This window comes from Amblyomma americanum, chromosome 5, assembly GCF_052857255.1.
Source record: "Amblyomma americanum isolate KBUSLIRL-KWMA chromosome 5, ASM5285725v1, whole genome shotgun sequence".
Lineage (NCBI taxonomy): Eukaryota > Metazoa > Arthropoda > Arachnida > Ixodida > Ixodidae > Amblyomma > Amblyomma americanum.
Genome location: NC_135501.1, coordinates 176,040,547 through 176,057,359, shown reverse-complemented (window position 1 = coordinate 176,057,359; position 16,813 = coordinate 176,040,547). Strand labels below are relative to the sequence as shown.

The 16,813-nt window shown below is 44.1% G+C and overlaps 1 protein-coding gene across 2 annotated transcripts in view; it reads left to right on the top strand.

Moving 5' to 3' along the window:
- Fntb (Farnesyl transferase beta subunit) overlaps nt 1-16,813 on the top strand; it is a 58,372-nt gene that overhangs the window by 25,277 nt on the left and 16,282 nt on the right. Inside the window, exons 1-6 of one of the 2 annotated variants that reach the window (XM_077665902.1) lie at nt 5,628-5,834; nt 6,083-6,150; nt 8,295-8,370; nt 10,389-10,480; nt 13,154-13,203; nt 15,718-15,814. In XM_077665902.1, coding sequence (XP_077522028.1) covers nt 5,724-5,834; nt 6,083-6,150; nt 8,295-8,370; nt 10,389-10,480; nt 13,154-13,203; nt 15,718-15,814 — 494 coding nt within the window. In that variant the 5' untranslated portion in view covers nt 5,628-5,723. Of the gene's footprint in view, nt 1-5,627; nt 5,835-6,082; nt 6,151-8,294; nt 8,371-10,388; nt 10,481-13,153; nt 13,204-15,717; nt 15,815-16,813 lie in introns of those variants that run through there. The other variant, XM_077665903.1, reaches the window with a different exon arrangement.

Sequence of the window (16,813 nt, the reverse complement as noted above, 5' to 3'; positions counted from 1 at the left end):
GTTATCCTCGGCGCTGCGGCCCAACAAATTTTGCCATGCGCTTTCGTGAAGCTTGCAATCAAAGCAATTTCTGCAGTGCACGTAACTCGCCGAAATTTGTTGGTCTACAGTGGCGAGGATAATAGCGTTTTTGAAATTATGAAACTGATATGGATATTACTTACGGTGCGCTTTACGCCTCTAATAATTCAGGAGCCTAACGTAATAGTTAAAAAAGTATTCTGTTAGATATTAGTTAACCAGCCTGCTAGTTAACACGTCTTGGCAATATTCTTAATATTCTGATGTTCTTCACCACTGACAATTCTGTGCCGAACAAAGCGGACTTCTAACTCAAAAACCTATGTCTAACGTAATAGTTAAGAAGTTTTCTGTTAAGTATTAGTTAACCAGCCTGCTAATTAGCATGTCTTGGCAATATTCTGATGTTCTTCACTACTGACAATTCTGTGCCGAACAAAGCGGACTTCTAACTCAATAACCTATGTCTAAAAATTGTTAAAGTCTTGGGTGAAACACCCTATATATGTAAACGTAGTTTTCAACCAACGCGGACATGGTTCTATTAATGAGGCAGTGTTTAGCATCTGACGTTCTTGTCGTCCTCGTCTGCAGCACTGTTTTTACATGTTACACGCACGATCGAACAAGCATAAAATTACATATCTGGTCTGGAGATTCTCTGTATGCCTAACGGTATCATCTACACTGCGCGTATCATACTGCAAAAGAAATCAGTTCTGCAGTTGGTTTAATGTTTCCTGTCTGTGCGACAGTTGACGGACTCCTCTGACGTTCTTCTGTTGTATAAATTGGGGTAAGTGTATATGAAATAGTGTGTTCCGAACCTCTAGGTAGGAAACATCGGAATAACCTTAACTGCGTGCTCTGGGACAAGCGTGAGTCAGTATGTGATGACTTGTTGGCACACAACGAGAGGCGTGAATAGGCTGGTTGTTTTGTTCGTTTTTGCTTTTGTTCAACACTCGATCCTAAGAGGAAATTGAGCATCGAGGGAAAACGTATTGATCAGTGCCTAAGTTTCCACAATGACTCGACACAAGCAGACTTTAGAGGAACAGCAAATGGGTATTCACTTCGGCAGCAATCACCACGGCTGATTACCTATTATTTAGGTACAGGAATCAGTGAATAAAGTATACAGTAACCAAAAGTCTAAATCACCTTGACGTACAAAAAAAAAAAGCAGACGTTTGGTCAACGCCATGGAAGACTGTTATTGAAGTGATGTCTTAATCGCCCTGTAAACGTCGTTCCACTGTGTTGAAGTGAATTGACTACTTTTATTTTATTATCACTGTTTGCTGATTCCTATTTCAAAGTGTTTTCTACTTATTTTGACCAAATCGTCCGCGCTGTACAAGCCATTGCTCTGCGGTGCGTAAGATACATGTCGCCTATGCAAAAAGCAGAAAGCACCTTTCTGTCGTGCCATCTTTTTTGGTGGCAGAAAATAAACTTCTGCATCGACTGACTAATTAATTGATTGTCTGGATTGACTGATTGATTGATTGACTCACTAACTAACTAACTGACTAACTAACTAACTCACTCAGTCACACTAAGTCAGTCAGTCAGTCACTAATTAATTGATTGATTGTCTGGATTGACTGATTGATTGACTCACTCACTCATTCACTCACTAACTAACTCACTCACTCACCCACTAAGTCAGTCAGTCAGTCAGTCATTAATTGATTCGCTCGCTCGCTCGCTCACTCACTCACTCACTCACTCACTCACTCACTCACTCACTCACTCACTCACTCACTCAATCACTCACTCACTCACTCACTCACTCACTCACTCGCTCACTCAGTCAGTCAGTCAGTCAGTCAGTCAGTCAGTCAGTCAGTCAGTCAGTCAGTCACTTACTCAGTCAGTCAGTCACTTACTCAGTCAGTCAGTCACTCAGTCACTCACTTACTCACTCAGTCAGTCAGTCAGTCACTTACTCAGTCAGTCAGTCACTCAGTCACTCACTTACTCACTCACTCAGTCACTCACTTACTCAGTCAGTCAGTCACTCACTCAGTCACTCACTTACTCAGTCAGTCAGTCAGTCAGTCAGTCAGTCAGTCAGTCAGTCAGTCAGTCAGTCAGTCAGTCAGTCAGTCGATCGATCGATTGCTGTGTGTGAGTGCTTGCAGTGCCTGCACGTAATGTGTGAATGTTTGCAGCCGGCTGAACAAACAAGATTAAAATATGATATAGAAAGATAACAATTCCTGACAGCGAAATAGATTGCGAGGCACCCGACACTGCAGACAAGAATAATTGGACGCCTCTTTTCGTGCTTGGAAGCATTGAGAGGCGCGAGGACATAGCCGTATAAGTATACGCCTAGCAGCCCCAATGTGGACATAAAACAAAAAATGAAGAATGGGGAAAATGGACAATGTTTGTGACCTCCTTGCGTGCGCCAAACCGCCGAATTGCCGGTCACACGTGCGTAATTTATGGCCGCTCCGTATATGACCAGCGCTGTGACCCCGGTTGTCGTCGTTGCAGCGGCTGATTCAACGAGCGCGGCACTTCGACTCCATCTAGCCACTATGATGAATGGGAGGAAGTCTTGTGCACGTGTGATGCGCTGTCCGCGCACCGGTGCAGCATGTGTGGGCGGGCTGTGAGGAGTGTTTCTTTCATTTCAGTTTCATCCCCAAGCAGAGTATTATGCAGGCAGGGTGTTTCGCCTATTTTATACACATTTTTTTTTTAATACGCTTCTTGAGTCAGAAGAGCGCTTTTCTCTGGCAATATCATTGTCAGCGTTGCAGTACACCAGAACACAGCTAGGACGTGCTAACTAGCAGTTACTCAATAATTAACTTTTTGACTATTACAGTTAGGCTCTTTAATTATTTACTGAGAGCCGTGGAGCCTACCGAAAGCGATATTCATATCAGTATTCAGAATTTCCGAAAACGCGGCTACCCTCGGCGCTGTAGCCCAACAAATTTTGTCTATTTCGACGAGTTACGTGATCTGGAGGGGTTGCTTTGCCTGAGAGCTTTTCGAAAGCGCATGTATTTGGGCGCGATGTAGCCAAAATTTGTTGGGCCACAGCGCCGATGGTAACCGCTTCTTCGAAATTCTAAACACTGACAAGGATATCAGTAACGCGGGTCGACACACCTCTCAGTGTAGTTAAGGAGCCTAAGAGTAATAGTTAACAAGTTACCTATTCAATATTATTTCACCAGCCTGCTAGTTATCACCTCTGCTGTATTCTGATGTACTACGCCGCTGACAGTGTCATGCTGAAAAAAGCGCGTTCTAACTCAAAAAACAAACAAACGGCCGTGGCTTAGCTTGGTTAAGCCTGGTGATTGCGAAGCAATAGTGTGTTATTCTCGGATCAGCTGGTAGTATGGCTGGTGGTAGTCTTGGGTTATGCTAGTGTTACGGCTTACAGTGAATCATCTAAGAGGAAGTCATCCGTCGAATCGTTGTATGCCGACAAACATTTCCCTCACCAGCGTGCCCATTACAAGAGGAGGTTGCACGTTGTCGCCGAGCTGCATACTTTGCACGCCGCTTAGAAAGTCGTTCTTCTTCCGTCTCCGTAGCTCGCTGATGCTTCCTCTTTGCATTCTGCCGAGCTGCCTTGTTCGTAGGCACCATCGTAACATCTGGCTGTATGACTGCCTTGGCGAGAGGAGCGGAGCTGTTGTATACAGCTGGTGTGACGTCACTCTGACCGTAGCGCCCCTGGTGAGAGGAGCGGGAGTTAGGCCGCCGTTTGTGGCTACCGCCTCGCCTCGCGACGGCGTGAGATGGGGCCCCGTTTTTACACAGCTGGTGTGACGTCACTCTAGGTCACGTGGTGTGACGTCACGCAGCGAGGTCACGCTAAAGGTTAATGGTGCCTACCACCGCCTCGCCACGGAACGGGCTGAAGTGCGACCTAAAGTAGTATTGCTTCGCAATAAAAGCATATGTTTAAAAATTGTGTAAAGACTTAGGTGAAAAACCCTGTACACTCCATCTGGGTACAGTTCCTTGCTACATTATAAAAGCTGCCATGAGTGCAGAGGCGTCGTAGGCGGAATGTAGTGCTAGTATAAAAGGACATGTGGGCATAGGGATAACTTTGTTTAAAGTGCGCATGCGCAAAAAAAAAAAGGCTGATCCAGCCTTTATGTGCTATCGCATTGCGTATAGCTGTTTTTCCGAGTTTTGCGTGCACGACTCTTGCTTACGCCATAGAGTTTCTTAATGTTAGTTGCAGGAAAATGCTGGGAACGCTGCTCCAAGAACAGGCGTAGGAATGCCGGGAAAATGAGGTTTCGTATTCGGCTTGGCCATTGTTGGCTTAAAGCGTGGATTCATCAGTAACTACACCACTTTTCTCGAGGCATACCTCGAAGAAATGCCGTGAAAGTTCCCATACCAGCCTCACATCGCTCTTTCACTTGCGTTGAATTTATTGAAGAAGTGAAAAACGAACTGTTGAAATTATTTATATACCGATTCCGAGCCAGAATCCACGCTTTCGGTCCGACATTAGCCAAGTAAAATAATAAACCTTGTCTTCCCGGTATTGCCGCGGAGAAACGGGCAATTTCAGGGTGGTGTGCAGTAAATTTGTTAACGCGAGAGCGTTACCACCCCCATGTAGGAAAAAAAAACTATCCTTCGTCTGTGTTGGTGACCGCTTGAAGCTCGCAGCCGGAGCGGACGGGGCACGCAGTGGGGATGTGGCGTCTGCTAAATACGTCAGGTGACCTTGCGATGTCCTCTCAACTTGCCTGCCGTGGCATATGGCGACCTGCTCGGTGGACTGTGGCAGGTGGCAGTTAAATAAATGATTGGTCGAAAGACCCACAGTGGCTGTGCTTGAAGCGGCCACCGGTTGGGGCAACGGCGCATCGCTTAACGGCTGCACCACTGCGCCAGGTGGTATGACGACTCCTAGGGAACTGTGAATGTATAGTAGAGCATGACCAATTCCGCATATATGGGCTTTAACCCATTACGCTACCGCGTCATACCCTTAAGGCAGGCGGAGCTTAAGTGTCTCCTGTAATTTTTGCTCTGGTTTTTGTCGTTAATTGGACGTCGGTCGGATGTCCAGTGGCATTTTGGATAATTATGCAGCTGGGAAAATAGCGGACCTTTCTTGTCTTTCTCTAAGTTTCTTCTTAGTGCAAAATAATGCCTCGTTGCCCTGACCAACACTAGTCCGGCCGATGTACTGGTTACCGCATGGCAAGACATTTTGTAACACGGCACCTTTATCGCAGGCGACGTACGGTTACTGATATTTAATTGTGTCCACACACATTGTTGTTATCAGTGCTTCCTACCATGCACAGCGCGCGGCGAGTTTCTTCGGAGCCGAGAACCCGACGGTTGCATTCACGTGTGGTCGAAAAGTGGGCTGTTGGATTGCTTGTCGATCACATTTTTTAGTGTGAGCGACGGAACCGTATGCCTTTTCTTGTGAAATGTGTTGTAATGGGAAGAAGAAAAGCTGAAATTCATACCTGGCCACTCGTTTCAAGTTTCCCGCCTGGAGAACACGTATTTTAAACTTTAGCCGGCGTATGCTCAATGCGCCTGGCAACAATTTAGTTGGCCAGAGTCGAATCCAGATTTGAATCCAAATCCATATGTCCGCGCTGTGGCTGAAAATGGCAGCTAAAGGTGTCATTCTTGGGCGGTGACATTTGTGATACCCGTAAACATCGGTTGTCATGGCTGAGGACAGTGGTTGCTGCGTTTTCCCCACACGCTGCTGCAGTCCTTCTATTGACGCTCAGCGTTACAACGATGATGGCTACCCGACAGCGTCTTCCGAAGAGCAGGTATCACTTACGAGCGGCTCGTTTGTTTTGCCGGGTGTCACCCGGTGTTGACGCCTGTCGCAGCGTACCCTGTTCTGTTAGCTGTGTTGCTGCCATTTTTCTCTCATACTTTTGGCATCGCATGCTTCGGCTGCCAGAGCATCTAGAAAGCTAAGGACTGAAACGAAGTTTATTTGTTTGGTTTCACTTATGATAGAGTAGTGGACGATTGCAAACCGCTCAGTAATTTGGTATCGTTTCGCTTTCAGAAAAAAGTGGAGGCCTCCGTTGATTGCTTCTTCAAAGGTGCTCGGACCACAGCTAGGGTAGAAGGAGGGTAAGTCATGGCCTGATGCACCCGCACCGCTTCGTGTTTCGCCACTGATTGGCTACTTAAATCGAAGTACATCAGTTCTTTCCCTTTTTCTTGGCCCCGATTCCCCTGGGACTGTTCATCGGGGCCATGTGCTCGCGTGAAGTACTTGCCAATGATACAACTTGAGCACAAGCTTGAGAGTAGTTCCTTTGCTATTTTTGCGGCCCCTCTCGATTAGCGGGAACCTTGAGGCCCTGCAAAAGATCTCAGTCCACGCGGCTCGACACAGCCAAAACAGGAAGCAATGAACGATAGTTTGCGCATAGTACAACAAAAAAGGATAATCCCAGCTCGGTCAACATAGCAAAAGGATCATCTAAGCTCCATTTAGATAGCACTGTAGTGGTTTGCAGACCACGCTACAGTGCTTGGAAGTGTTGAACTCGTTTGTGAAGTCTTCGCACGTTTTATTAATATTGTCTGCCATGAGTAAGCTCCCATTGGGCTGCACTTAGGTCATGTTCAACAGGCAGAACTTCAGTTCAAGTCACGTCTGAAAGCTGTGCGATATTTGGCTGACATGCATGTTGACTGCTACAAAAGCATGGCCCAGATACATCCCTTCCTTATAGTCGCTTGTTGTCCCAATAGCATTGTAGTTTCTTGCTGACACTGCATTGCATGCAGCACGAACCTTTAGTTAGGAGCACCTTATTTGCCGAAAGATGGCTGTGAGAGCATAAGCTCTCCACTTGAGAGTGCGAAAAATCAGTCAATCACTGCTGTTTTCATGAGAAAATGTCGCATGACCTTCCGTAGCCAATAAGAGCCCTCTGCAAGGAGAATTTTGCTCAGGAAGTAGTGCTGGCTGCTGGCAGAATAGATGCTGCCTTAACAGTATAGTGCTTTTGCCTTTCTTCTACAGTAGAGGAGAACTGTTAGCTGACGCTCAGCTGTCGGTGCACAAAGACTTTAAAATGAAGACTGCGCATGTTTTTGGGAAAACAAAATCAACCTTAAGAATGGCACGTGCAAGTTTTTCATTAGGGCTTTCAGCATTAACTTCGTTAATTAATAAGAGCTTTGCGTTTCAGCACCCTTGCAGGAGCAGATAAACGGTTTATGTCTGATCACATGTATCCTTTTATGACCCTTATGAGTTTAACTGAAGTAGCGTAAGGGCTCCCGTTCTGTAAAAAATCCGGTGTTGCCCACAGCTTCGGCATTGTGAGCAAAAAATTCCTGGAGAAGCAACCTAGGTGGGCCACCTAGGTTGCATGACCTTGTGGTGTCATTACAACCTGCCCACTGGATTGTGAGCAAACTGACCACTTTAGCAGGTGGCAGTTATATCAATAGTTGCTCACGAGAGGTTGCTCAGGAAGAGCAACCTGGGTCGCACAAGCCCCACAGGTGGCAGCACCTGCTGTCGCAGGGCAATGGCGCATCGCTTAACTGCTGCACCAGGAGTGGGGTGTGGACTCTCAGTGATCAATGAATGTAAAGTTGAGAATGACCATTTCTGCATATATGGGCGTTAATGCATTAATGCTATTGCGTCATACCCTTAAGGCCGAACTTAATTGTCCCCTCCAGTTTTTTATTCTCTGTCACACTTTCTTTAAGTTTTCCTTTTGCTGTTTCTGAAGTTTTCACTTATTTATGTAATTTTGGCTTTGCACAGAGAATGGTATTACCTGGAAGAATGTTCCTTGAGTGCAAGACTTTTGGAATGAGTACCCTTGGACTACAGCCATAAGCAGGCTTGTCTAGACCATTGGAGTTTTTTTTATGGTTGAAAATAAAAAGGAGCAAAGTTACTTTGAGAGGCGTGGTGCTTGTGCCTTTTGTTGCTCGCATATCTGTACCTCTCTCTACACTCTAGTGCAGAAGTTGAAACCCTGCACCTGCCTTAAGATTTCACTTCCTAAGATCTTCAGGGCATTGCTTGAATGCTGGAGACAAGTCTACTCATGTATGTTAGAGGCTTGAAGGTCTGAGCTAGGGAATTCGAGATTTAGAGGCTACAACAATGAAATTAGATGTGCTTGAAGTAATGTTTTAATCAGATAGAATGGTTTTCAGTGATCTTATGTTTACCTTACTCTATATAGGGCCTGTTTATGTCGCACATACCTGTTCATGATTCATCTTTCCTTTTTCAGATTTCCGCTTCTTCAGAGGGAACGACATGTTGCTTTTCTTATGAAAGGCCTAAGTCATTTGCCACAAGGGTACCAGGTGTGTAAGAAGTGCAGTCAACTTTTTTGTATGCCAATATACACCAATTTTTCATAGGCGCCACTATTTTGTAAAAGTAGGACTATCAGGTTCCTTGTCTGGTCATGATCGCTGCGCCAGCTTGTTCGACCAGGTCACTGCTGCATTTGGCCGAACAGGAGCAGTCGCCAGCTGTGCTGTATGTTCTTTTGAGCATTTAGTTCCTGGGCAGTGGCTTTCTTTAAATAACAAAAATTGATTTTCCACAGCTCTGTCAGTTGCGTCAATCGTTGTCTCACATTGCCGTCACCGACACGGCATGCCTGTGCACATGCCAAATGTTGGCAAATAAACGATGCGACTGGAAAGCTAGGTGTTTGGAGCTTTAAAAGACCAGGAATTGTCATGGTATATTGACATTATCGTATTTTACAGCTTTAAATCCAGCGTACCGGATGCAATCAGTAATGCGCAATACATGAGAAAAACGCTCTCTGCCTACTCATACATAATATTTCAACACTTAATCAACTCACAACTGGTTCTTAACACTTTGCATGCATTTTGCTACCCAACACTTCTCCCGTTAAGACATGAAAAAAACGACAAAGAAATCACCTTCAGGCAAATACTGCTCATTTGAAAGATTCAAATCTGTAATCACATTTTTGAACTTTTCTCTGAAGGCATTCTTGAGAGCACAAATTCGATATGTCCTCAAGCGGAATAACTTTGTGCTTTATTGAAAAGGACATGTTCTGTACACAAGGGGACCTGAAATTTTCATGTTAAATTTGATTTAAACTCTACAGCATGCTTTTTTTTTTTTGGTATTGAAAACATTCAGGTGATGCTTGATGTGTTTATTACGCTCCTATGTGACAGTCCCTGAAAAAATCGACCACAGGGTATCGTATATGAAGGTTCAAAGCATAGCAGTAATGCTGCACCGGCTAGCACGGAGCACCTTTCTTTTTCAGTTTTTCTTTTCTCAAAATCCAAGTATATCAATCAATCAATCAATCAAAGGAAGCTTTATTTCATAATTCACAAAAAAAATTGTACAAAATATTTGGACCGATAGCCTGCTGTCCAAAAACTATGCTTTGTTAAAATGCCCTGAAAAGGCTAGAAAACAACTGATTTCCAAGCCCAGCACACAGCTTATGCAGACAGACTGCTTGTTCGTCACACATTTTAGCGACAAAAAGATAGTCCCCTCCCCTGCTTTGTGGCTGCTTTCCTTGTCACCTGTGAAAATGATCTATAAGCATGACTTGGAGGCAGGAGCAGGTAACATGTGCATGATTTCATAGCACAACAGAGGAGTCACTGGCTTGTGGTCAGTAAACTAGCATGCTGCTGACTCTACTGTTGAATCTTAGACAACAGTGTAGGGATTCTAAATGCTGAATCGCATGCAGAAATTAAACTAAGCTATCGTTTACAATAGTTTCCATAGTAGAAGTCTTGGATTACTGTTGCATATTGCTCATCCATGTTCAATGAAAATGTAAAAAAATTATGTACAATTTTAAGAATGCTTCCTTTATTAGTTCCCACCCCTTATGTAACACCCCAGTCATGGGACCTTTAAGGAAATAAAGTGAAATGAAATTTGTGCTCGCTTGCATTAGACAAGACACACACATTTAAGATTAGGCACATTTAAGATTTGCTATACCACGTTTGTATACTGAGATGTTCTTTAATTGGGCCTTGTTTCATGTGTTTTTAATATCTAGTAAGTTGGTACTGCATTTCACCATCGCATGGGCAACAAGGTGATGTTTACGGTCACCAAAAACAACTTGAGCAGCTCCTACTGAAAAACTACCTGACAATACCACACTGAACCTTGGCTTAAAGAAAGGGATTTGACTTGTTCGTTCTTTGGATTTGTGTTCTTTTTGTCCTTTAGCACTGTTGATACTTGCGCTATGTTCTGCTTGAATTCCCTTTGAGGAAATGCAGTAATATGTGCAAATGAATGTATTTTCTTAGGCTGCCATAAGCATTCGTTGATTCATCCATTTCAGGACCTCGATGCAAGCCGACCCTGGTTATGCTACTGGATCCTGCACGCCATAGAGCTTTTAGACGTTCAGCTTTACTCAGAAATGAAACTAAGGTAATGACTTGTGTAGTGTTTATTAGTCAGTAACCCTGCGACATTTTTTTTCTGGTCTCAGAAATATCCTTGTGGTCCTCGCATTGAAATCCTTCTATGCTATAAGTTCTGCAACATTGAGATTGAGTGCACCAAACCTGCTTGCTGGACATCCATACATGGGGTCCACGAATGCTAAAGTCTCATTATCTGTAAAGCTTGCCAGATAAGTGTGATATCAGCTTTAAGAATTTTTAGTGCGCCTTTTAACTACCTTTGGTGTAATTTCGCTTGTTTCAGCAATTTTTTTGCATAGGTTGCACCCATTGCAGGGCATGTTCATTGCCTAGTAGTTTCAGGCAAAGTCGTATTGACTGCACAGTGCGAAACACACAAAAACAGGATGCATAGAAACATGAGGATTGGTGCCTACAATCCACTATCTTTATTCCAGCATACTTACAGTAATTTATAGGAGGCCATCTGCCCATGAGGACTGAGCAAACATGTTATGGCAAGAGGCTGAAGATAGCTTTTTTTTTTTTTGTCAGCACTGAGCAATCAGCATGGTGCAAACTGCAAAGTATAGTATAAGACCTGAATACACAAAAGCATGAAGGCAACCATGATGTGGACTTGGAAATGAGCAGGGCAAAGCCAGGTGATGAAAGCCAGGTTGAATTGAACTTGAACAAACCAGAAAGAACACTTTACACAGGTAAATATTAAACCGAATGATGAGCTTAAAAACCAAACTGAGCTAAGCATGGCTGAGCAATCCCAGATTTACAAGATGAGAACACCAGGATGTAGAAGCAAAATCAGAATAACATCAACAACAAAAATTAAAGTAACAAAAGGTGGTAAAGTTACTTGATGGACAAACTAGCTTAAACCAGCCTTCTGATCAGCTGTTGCTTCGCCACTGGTTTTACATTTTGCCCCTGCATAGCTCAGTTCGGTTTTTGAAAGCTCAATGCAGAGTTCAACACTCGTTTCTAAGGCGCTCTTTCTGGTTCATTCAAGTTTAATCTGATCCGGTTTTCGTCGCCCTGGCTTCGCCCTGCTTATTTTCAAGATCACGTCATGGCTACCTTTTTGCTTTCTTGTGTTCTCGTCTTATCCTGCCTTTCTGCAGTTGCCATTATGTCAAAGACTGCTCAGTAATGAAAACAATAAAGCCGTATTCAGCCCCTTGCCATATGATACTTGCTCAGCTGTCACGAGAAGGTGGCCTTGTTTAAATTACTGTGTGTATGCTTGAATAAAAGTAGTTGATAGTAGGCACCTCCACTTGTCATTCTTTGTATCTTATCCTTGTGTGTTCTGCTGTGCAGTCAACACAAAAGTAGACTAACTTGCCAAAACCAGAACTCTGATTCAGGCAAAGCACAAGGCACATGCCATCTGCAGGGTAATCTGCAGGCACTTCCTATCAGCACTTGTAACTGCAGATAGCAAAGGCTCTCTAATTACCACGATGTTGTAGCAACAGTTGGCTCACGATAATTGAACACAAGGCTGTCTTTACTGACGAAACTCAATCGAACTTCGTCTAGCACTTGGCCGCAAGTGTGCACACTCTCGCTAGCAAATGTGCACTCTTGTCTTGTGTTTTCTCTGCACACACGCACATGCATATGTTGGTTTCACCAGACATCGCAAAGGGTGGGTCCTGTGCCTTCTCATGTGAATGCATGCTGCAGCAACACCTTTGCCTTCCCAGCTTCCTAGAAAAAGCTGCCTTCCACCATTCGCCATGAAAAAAAAAAGGGGTGGGGGATGCTACATGACAAGGGAGTGAACAAAGAACAAAAGAATGCTCATTTACTTATCTAGGATCATTTTGAGTGTATGTTCAGCCAAGCCTCTTAAAAAGTGCTGTTTAGTTATCGAGGTACAGAAGCCAGGCTTTGATTACATTTAGAACGCTAGATCAGGAGAAAGAAATAACTAGAAGAATGAGAGTGAGGTGGAGTGCATTTGGCCGGTTCTCTCAGGTCATGAGATACAGTTTACCAATACCCCTGTAGAGAAAAGTATCTAACAGCTGTTCTCGAGGTTCTCGAGAAAGTCATAATAATTTGTGTCACCAGGAAATGCCTCCATTGTCATGTCTGTGTTGTTAAGAAAATAGATATAACGAAACGTTGCGCAGATACCGCAGCTGGGCTTTGGAGGGAAAGGAAAAATGCAAGAAATGGCACAGAAGTAGGGACCGCAGGGTTAGAACAGCCCTGGTGCTCTTGGCAAAGGAACGTCATTGAAAGCCGTGACCCTCTTAATGACCAACGATTCAGCAAAGGAGCCACAGGGTTTGACACTAAGCGCTCTGCATCGCTACGCATAGCCAGGTGCCTGTGCACGGTTTCAAAAAAAATGGGGGAGGGGTATGTTGGAAGACGTTCGCAACCTATTTAGAGCATAGCTCTTCCCCTGTTATCTTCAGTCCCCACACGCTGGCTTTCGTTGAACTTGAATGCGCCGAAGACGAAGCTTTTAGGAAGGCTGCAGCAGCCTGCATGAGTGGTATCAGCGATGAATAAATGGGGTTGGACCGGGATTACGTCTGCATCTCATCACCTGCATTACCTTGTGTGTAATCGGCACAAATTTTTTTAATACCACCAAATGAAAAGTGTGCTTACAAATCCTTTCTGCTTTGACACCTGCCTGTACACTACATTGTTTCAGTGTTGCCAACTTTTTGGGGCGATGTCAGCACCCAGATGGAGGCTTTGGTGGTAAGTTGTGACACTTCCTGCTATAAATTCTTTTATCGCCTCGCTCTGTTGGCCTTGTCGCAAAGATTGGTATTCAGTGCAGTGTAAAGGTGTATAAAATTGACATGTCGGACAGTTTAAGGAGGGGACGTGGCTTTCAGAACAAACTTCACAAACTTCTTCATTTTGTGATGGATTTAGGGGAAATCATTTTTTCGTGGTAGTAATGCTTCCAAAACTGTATGGACAGTATTTCAGCATTTTATCTTGAGAAGTTTGTTTTTCTTCTAAACCTTGTGGAAAGCCTGCGGGTTTGACGAAATGTGGTAGAAGACTGGTTCAGCCTTCACTGGATTTATGAATGTACACTACATGTCATGACGATCTTATATTTTTTTCCCCCAACAGAAATTTAGTAGCCATTTTTTTGCAGTTGTCATTTCCGTAGATAAATGGGGACTGCAGACAACATATACTGAGAATTCACTGTTCATCAAACTTAAAAAGTGAGACTGTCGTTGCAATTGGCGTGTTTCTGGGAGTGCTACAAAGCAAATGGGGTCAAAATAGACAACAGTCACGAAGAAATCAGTTCCACAAGTTCAGTAACTGCTCAGAAAAACACTATAAAAGGCATTTCAAGGTTGGGCACTATGTTTACTTCTGAGGGCATCGCTTGTTGTAACATTTGGTGTTGTTTTAAATGTGCATTGCTTGACTACCTGGCCTTTAGCCTGATACACTTTGGATGCCTCCTTTCTCCACACGGCATACTTCTCAGCTGCTTGTAGTAGATTGTTGTGTAGTAGCAGCAACGCCCAAAGAACCCGGCTGCATTTCCGTGACATGCACCGCTCGGCTTCCCCCACAGATCAACCCCCGTGTACTGTGTGATGTCAGTGCACGTTAATGAACCCCAGGTGGTCGAAATTTCCGGAGCCCTTCACTACGGCATCTCTCATAGCCTGAGTCGCTTTGGGACGTTAAACCCCCATAAACCAAACCAAACCAACCACAGATCTACCCACTTTCTGCAGATTCGTTACCAGCAGAGCCTGAAGCGCTCAGATGTGCAGTTATGACACCCTCTGGGATAAATTCACTCACAGGAGCCCACAGAGAGGTCTTCTTACCGTCCTTGGCCATTGATGGCTTTTGCTTGCGGCCGCTGTAACAGTGCAACATTTTGTACTTCTTTTCGAAGGCATGTCAGTGTCCAAAGTTAGGAGTGTCGCCGAAGTTCAGACATTAAACAGTGTAATGGGAGATGAATTTGCACAGCTAGCCGAGTGCAACAGCAGACACCGCACCATCGACTGCAGCGCGAACTTCACCGTTTCTTTGATGCAGCCCCTAAGGAGGCAACTGCCGACATGGGGCACTCATCTATTTGCTGTGGGTGTATTTGGTTGGGTGTGTGGAATCAAGCTGAGGCATGATTTGAAGAAACAAGCTTTCTGTCGAACTAAAGATAGCTCCGTTCGGTAGTACCACTGCGAAGATGCAGGAGGTTTTAAAAATGCCTATTTTTTTCCCCATTGCAGAATATGCAGCACCATTGTGGCTGATAAATCAGTTCTTTTGGAGTACTTTCTGTTAGATTTTAGCAATGAAACTTCGGACTGCAAAGAATATTAGTCATATGAGCGGATACTTTGATTTTTAGAAAGCCGGATTTTTCACCATTTTCCGTGATTTGAAAGCCGCGTACCCCCTTAACATCAAGCCTAAGGGAGACGGAACAGCAGGACCTCCTAAAAAAGTGTGGCAATGATGCTGGATATTACACCTATAAAAACCAATGTGCCATTAAGCTCCTTTCTGTAACATTAGATGGCACTAAACTATGAAACGCAGTGCATCTAGTGCTCACGTGTACTACTCTTAGTGACGATATCAATCAGGATTCCAAGCTGCTGTGGTGGCTCAGTGGTTATGGCGCTTGGCTGCTGACCCGAAAGACGCAGGTTCGATCCCGGCTGCGGCGGTCGAATTTCGATGGAGGCGAAATTCTAGAGGCCCGTGTACTATGCGATGTTAACGCATGTTAAAGAACCCCAGGTGGTTGAAATTTCCGGAGACTTTCACTGCGACGTCCCTCATAGCCTAAGTTACTTTGGAACGATACACACCCATAAACCAAACCAATCAGAATTTATTTTTTTCTTCGTTCTAGATAGTCAGACCATCACGTTTTGAAAAGAATTTCTTCCCGATTGGCTAATACTGTGGTGTACCGACATCTTTTCTGTTTCAGAGCAGTACTTCCCACATGAAAGCAAGTTTTTCTCTTGGAATCTGTTACAGTATCCCAGAGTTGCAATTGTAACAGATTGAACATTATCATGAAACTGAAGGCCCAAGCCTAAAATGATAAGCAGGCATTTGGCTGCCTATTTTTATCTCACAACACCATTGCTTAGTGGCATTCTCGCAACAACATTTGATCCTTGTGTCACATGCAGGCATCTGGCTTTCTTTACTGTGCAAAATGAGCGTATAGTTTAGCTGTTGACCTTACTGCTTTCCATTTAGGTGGTCCTGACCAGCAAGCTCACCTGGCCCCTACGTACGCAGCCGTGAATGCACTCTGCATACTTGGCTGTGAAGAGGCTTATAAGGTCATTAATAGGTATACCAATGGAGCCATTACTCCTCTTGTGATATAGCCTAGCCGGTTAGAGTTAGCCCAGTTATCTCAGTATTGTCCCATTATTCCTAAAGTGCCAGCTTGCCAGATTGCCACTAATTGCAGTTTTTATTCGAATGTGTGGTATATTGGATGCCCATAGCACTAGGAATGTACAGTTAGTGTTGATGTACAGGACACCACAAGGCATGTGAATAGGTAGTGGTAACGTAAGCGGGAAGTCCTTGATAATGATGACAGCTTGATAAATGCTCAGATCATGCTGACATGTCTTGCATAAAGCTATGCATCTACCTTTAGTTTTAGTTAAATTGCATGCGTAGGGTGTAGCCTGCCGGTAACTCTGTCGGTGTGCTGTCGGCACTACCAATTGACTTGTGTTTAGATAAAAATAATTTTGATACAGCTACGTGTATAATATGTTGTACACATTACCAGATGCATAGATTATTGTGGTGTTAGCATTACATTGGGCATTCAGGGCTATTTATTGTCTGTATTAGTGTAGCTACTAATAAACACTTGTGACCTGTCTATTTGCTGGCTCCTCTCGTTTGCAATGCTGTGAAGCATGAGCACTCCACATAACATCTGAAAATCAGCTTTGTATGGGATCTCTCTGGCTTACTCGTTTGTGCTTACAGCAAAATCTTGCTCCTAAGAAATTGACAGAGATCAGAAAAACTTCCATTGTGTCAGGAATTTAATTGTGTTTAAAAAAATGAGAAATTAGGCTGGCTGCATTTGACTATTAAGGATCTGTTATAGTTGGTCTCATTACCAGCAGTGAAGTCTGCTGCCAGATGTTCTATAGTTAAAGATTCCAGCATAACAGATGCACCATAGGTTACCCAGAGTTTTCTCTCATGCTGTTTGATTGCTCGCACACAAAAGTGATCGTCGGTGCAAGCGAGCTCGGTAAACTTGCACGCATTTCGAATTTTCGGCAGCGGAGCAGGTTTAATTGCATTTGAATTTGTG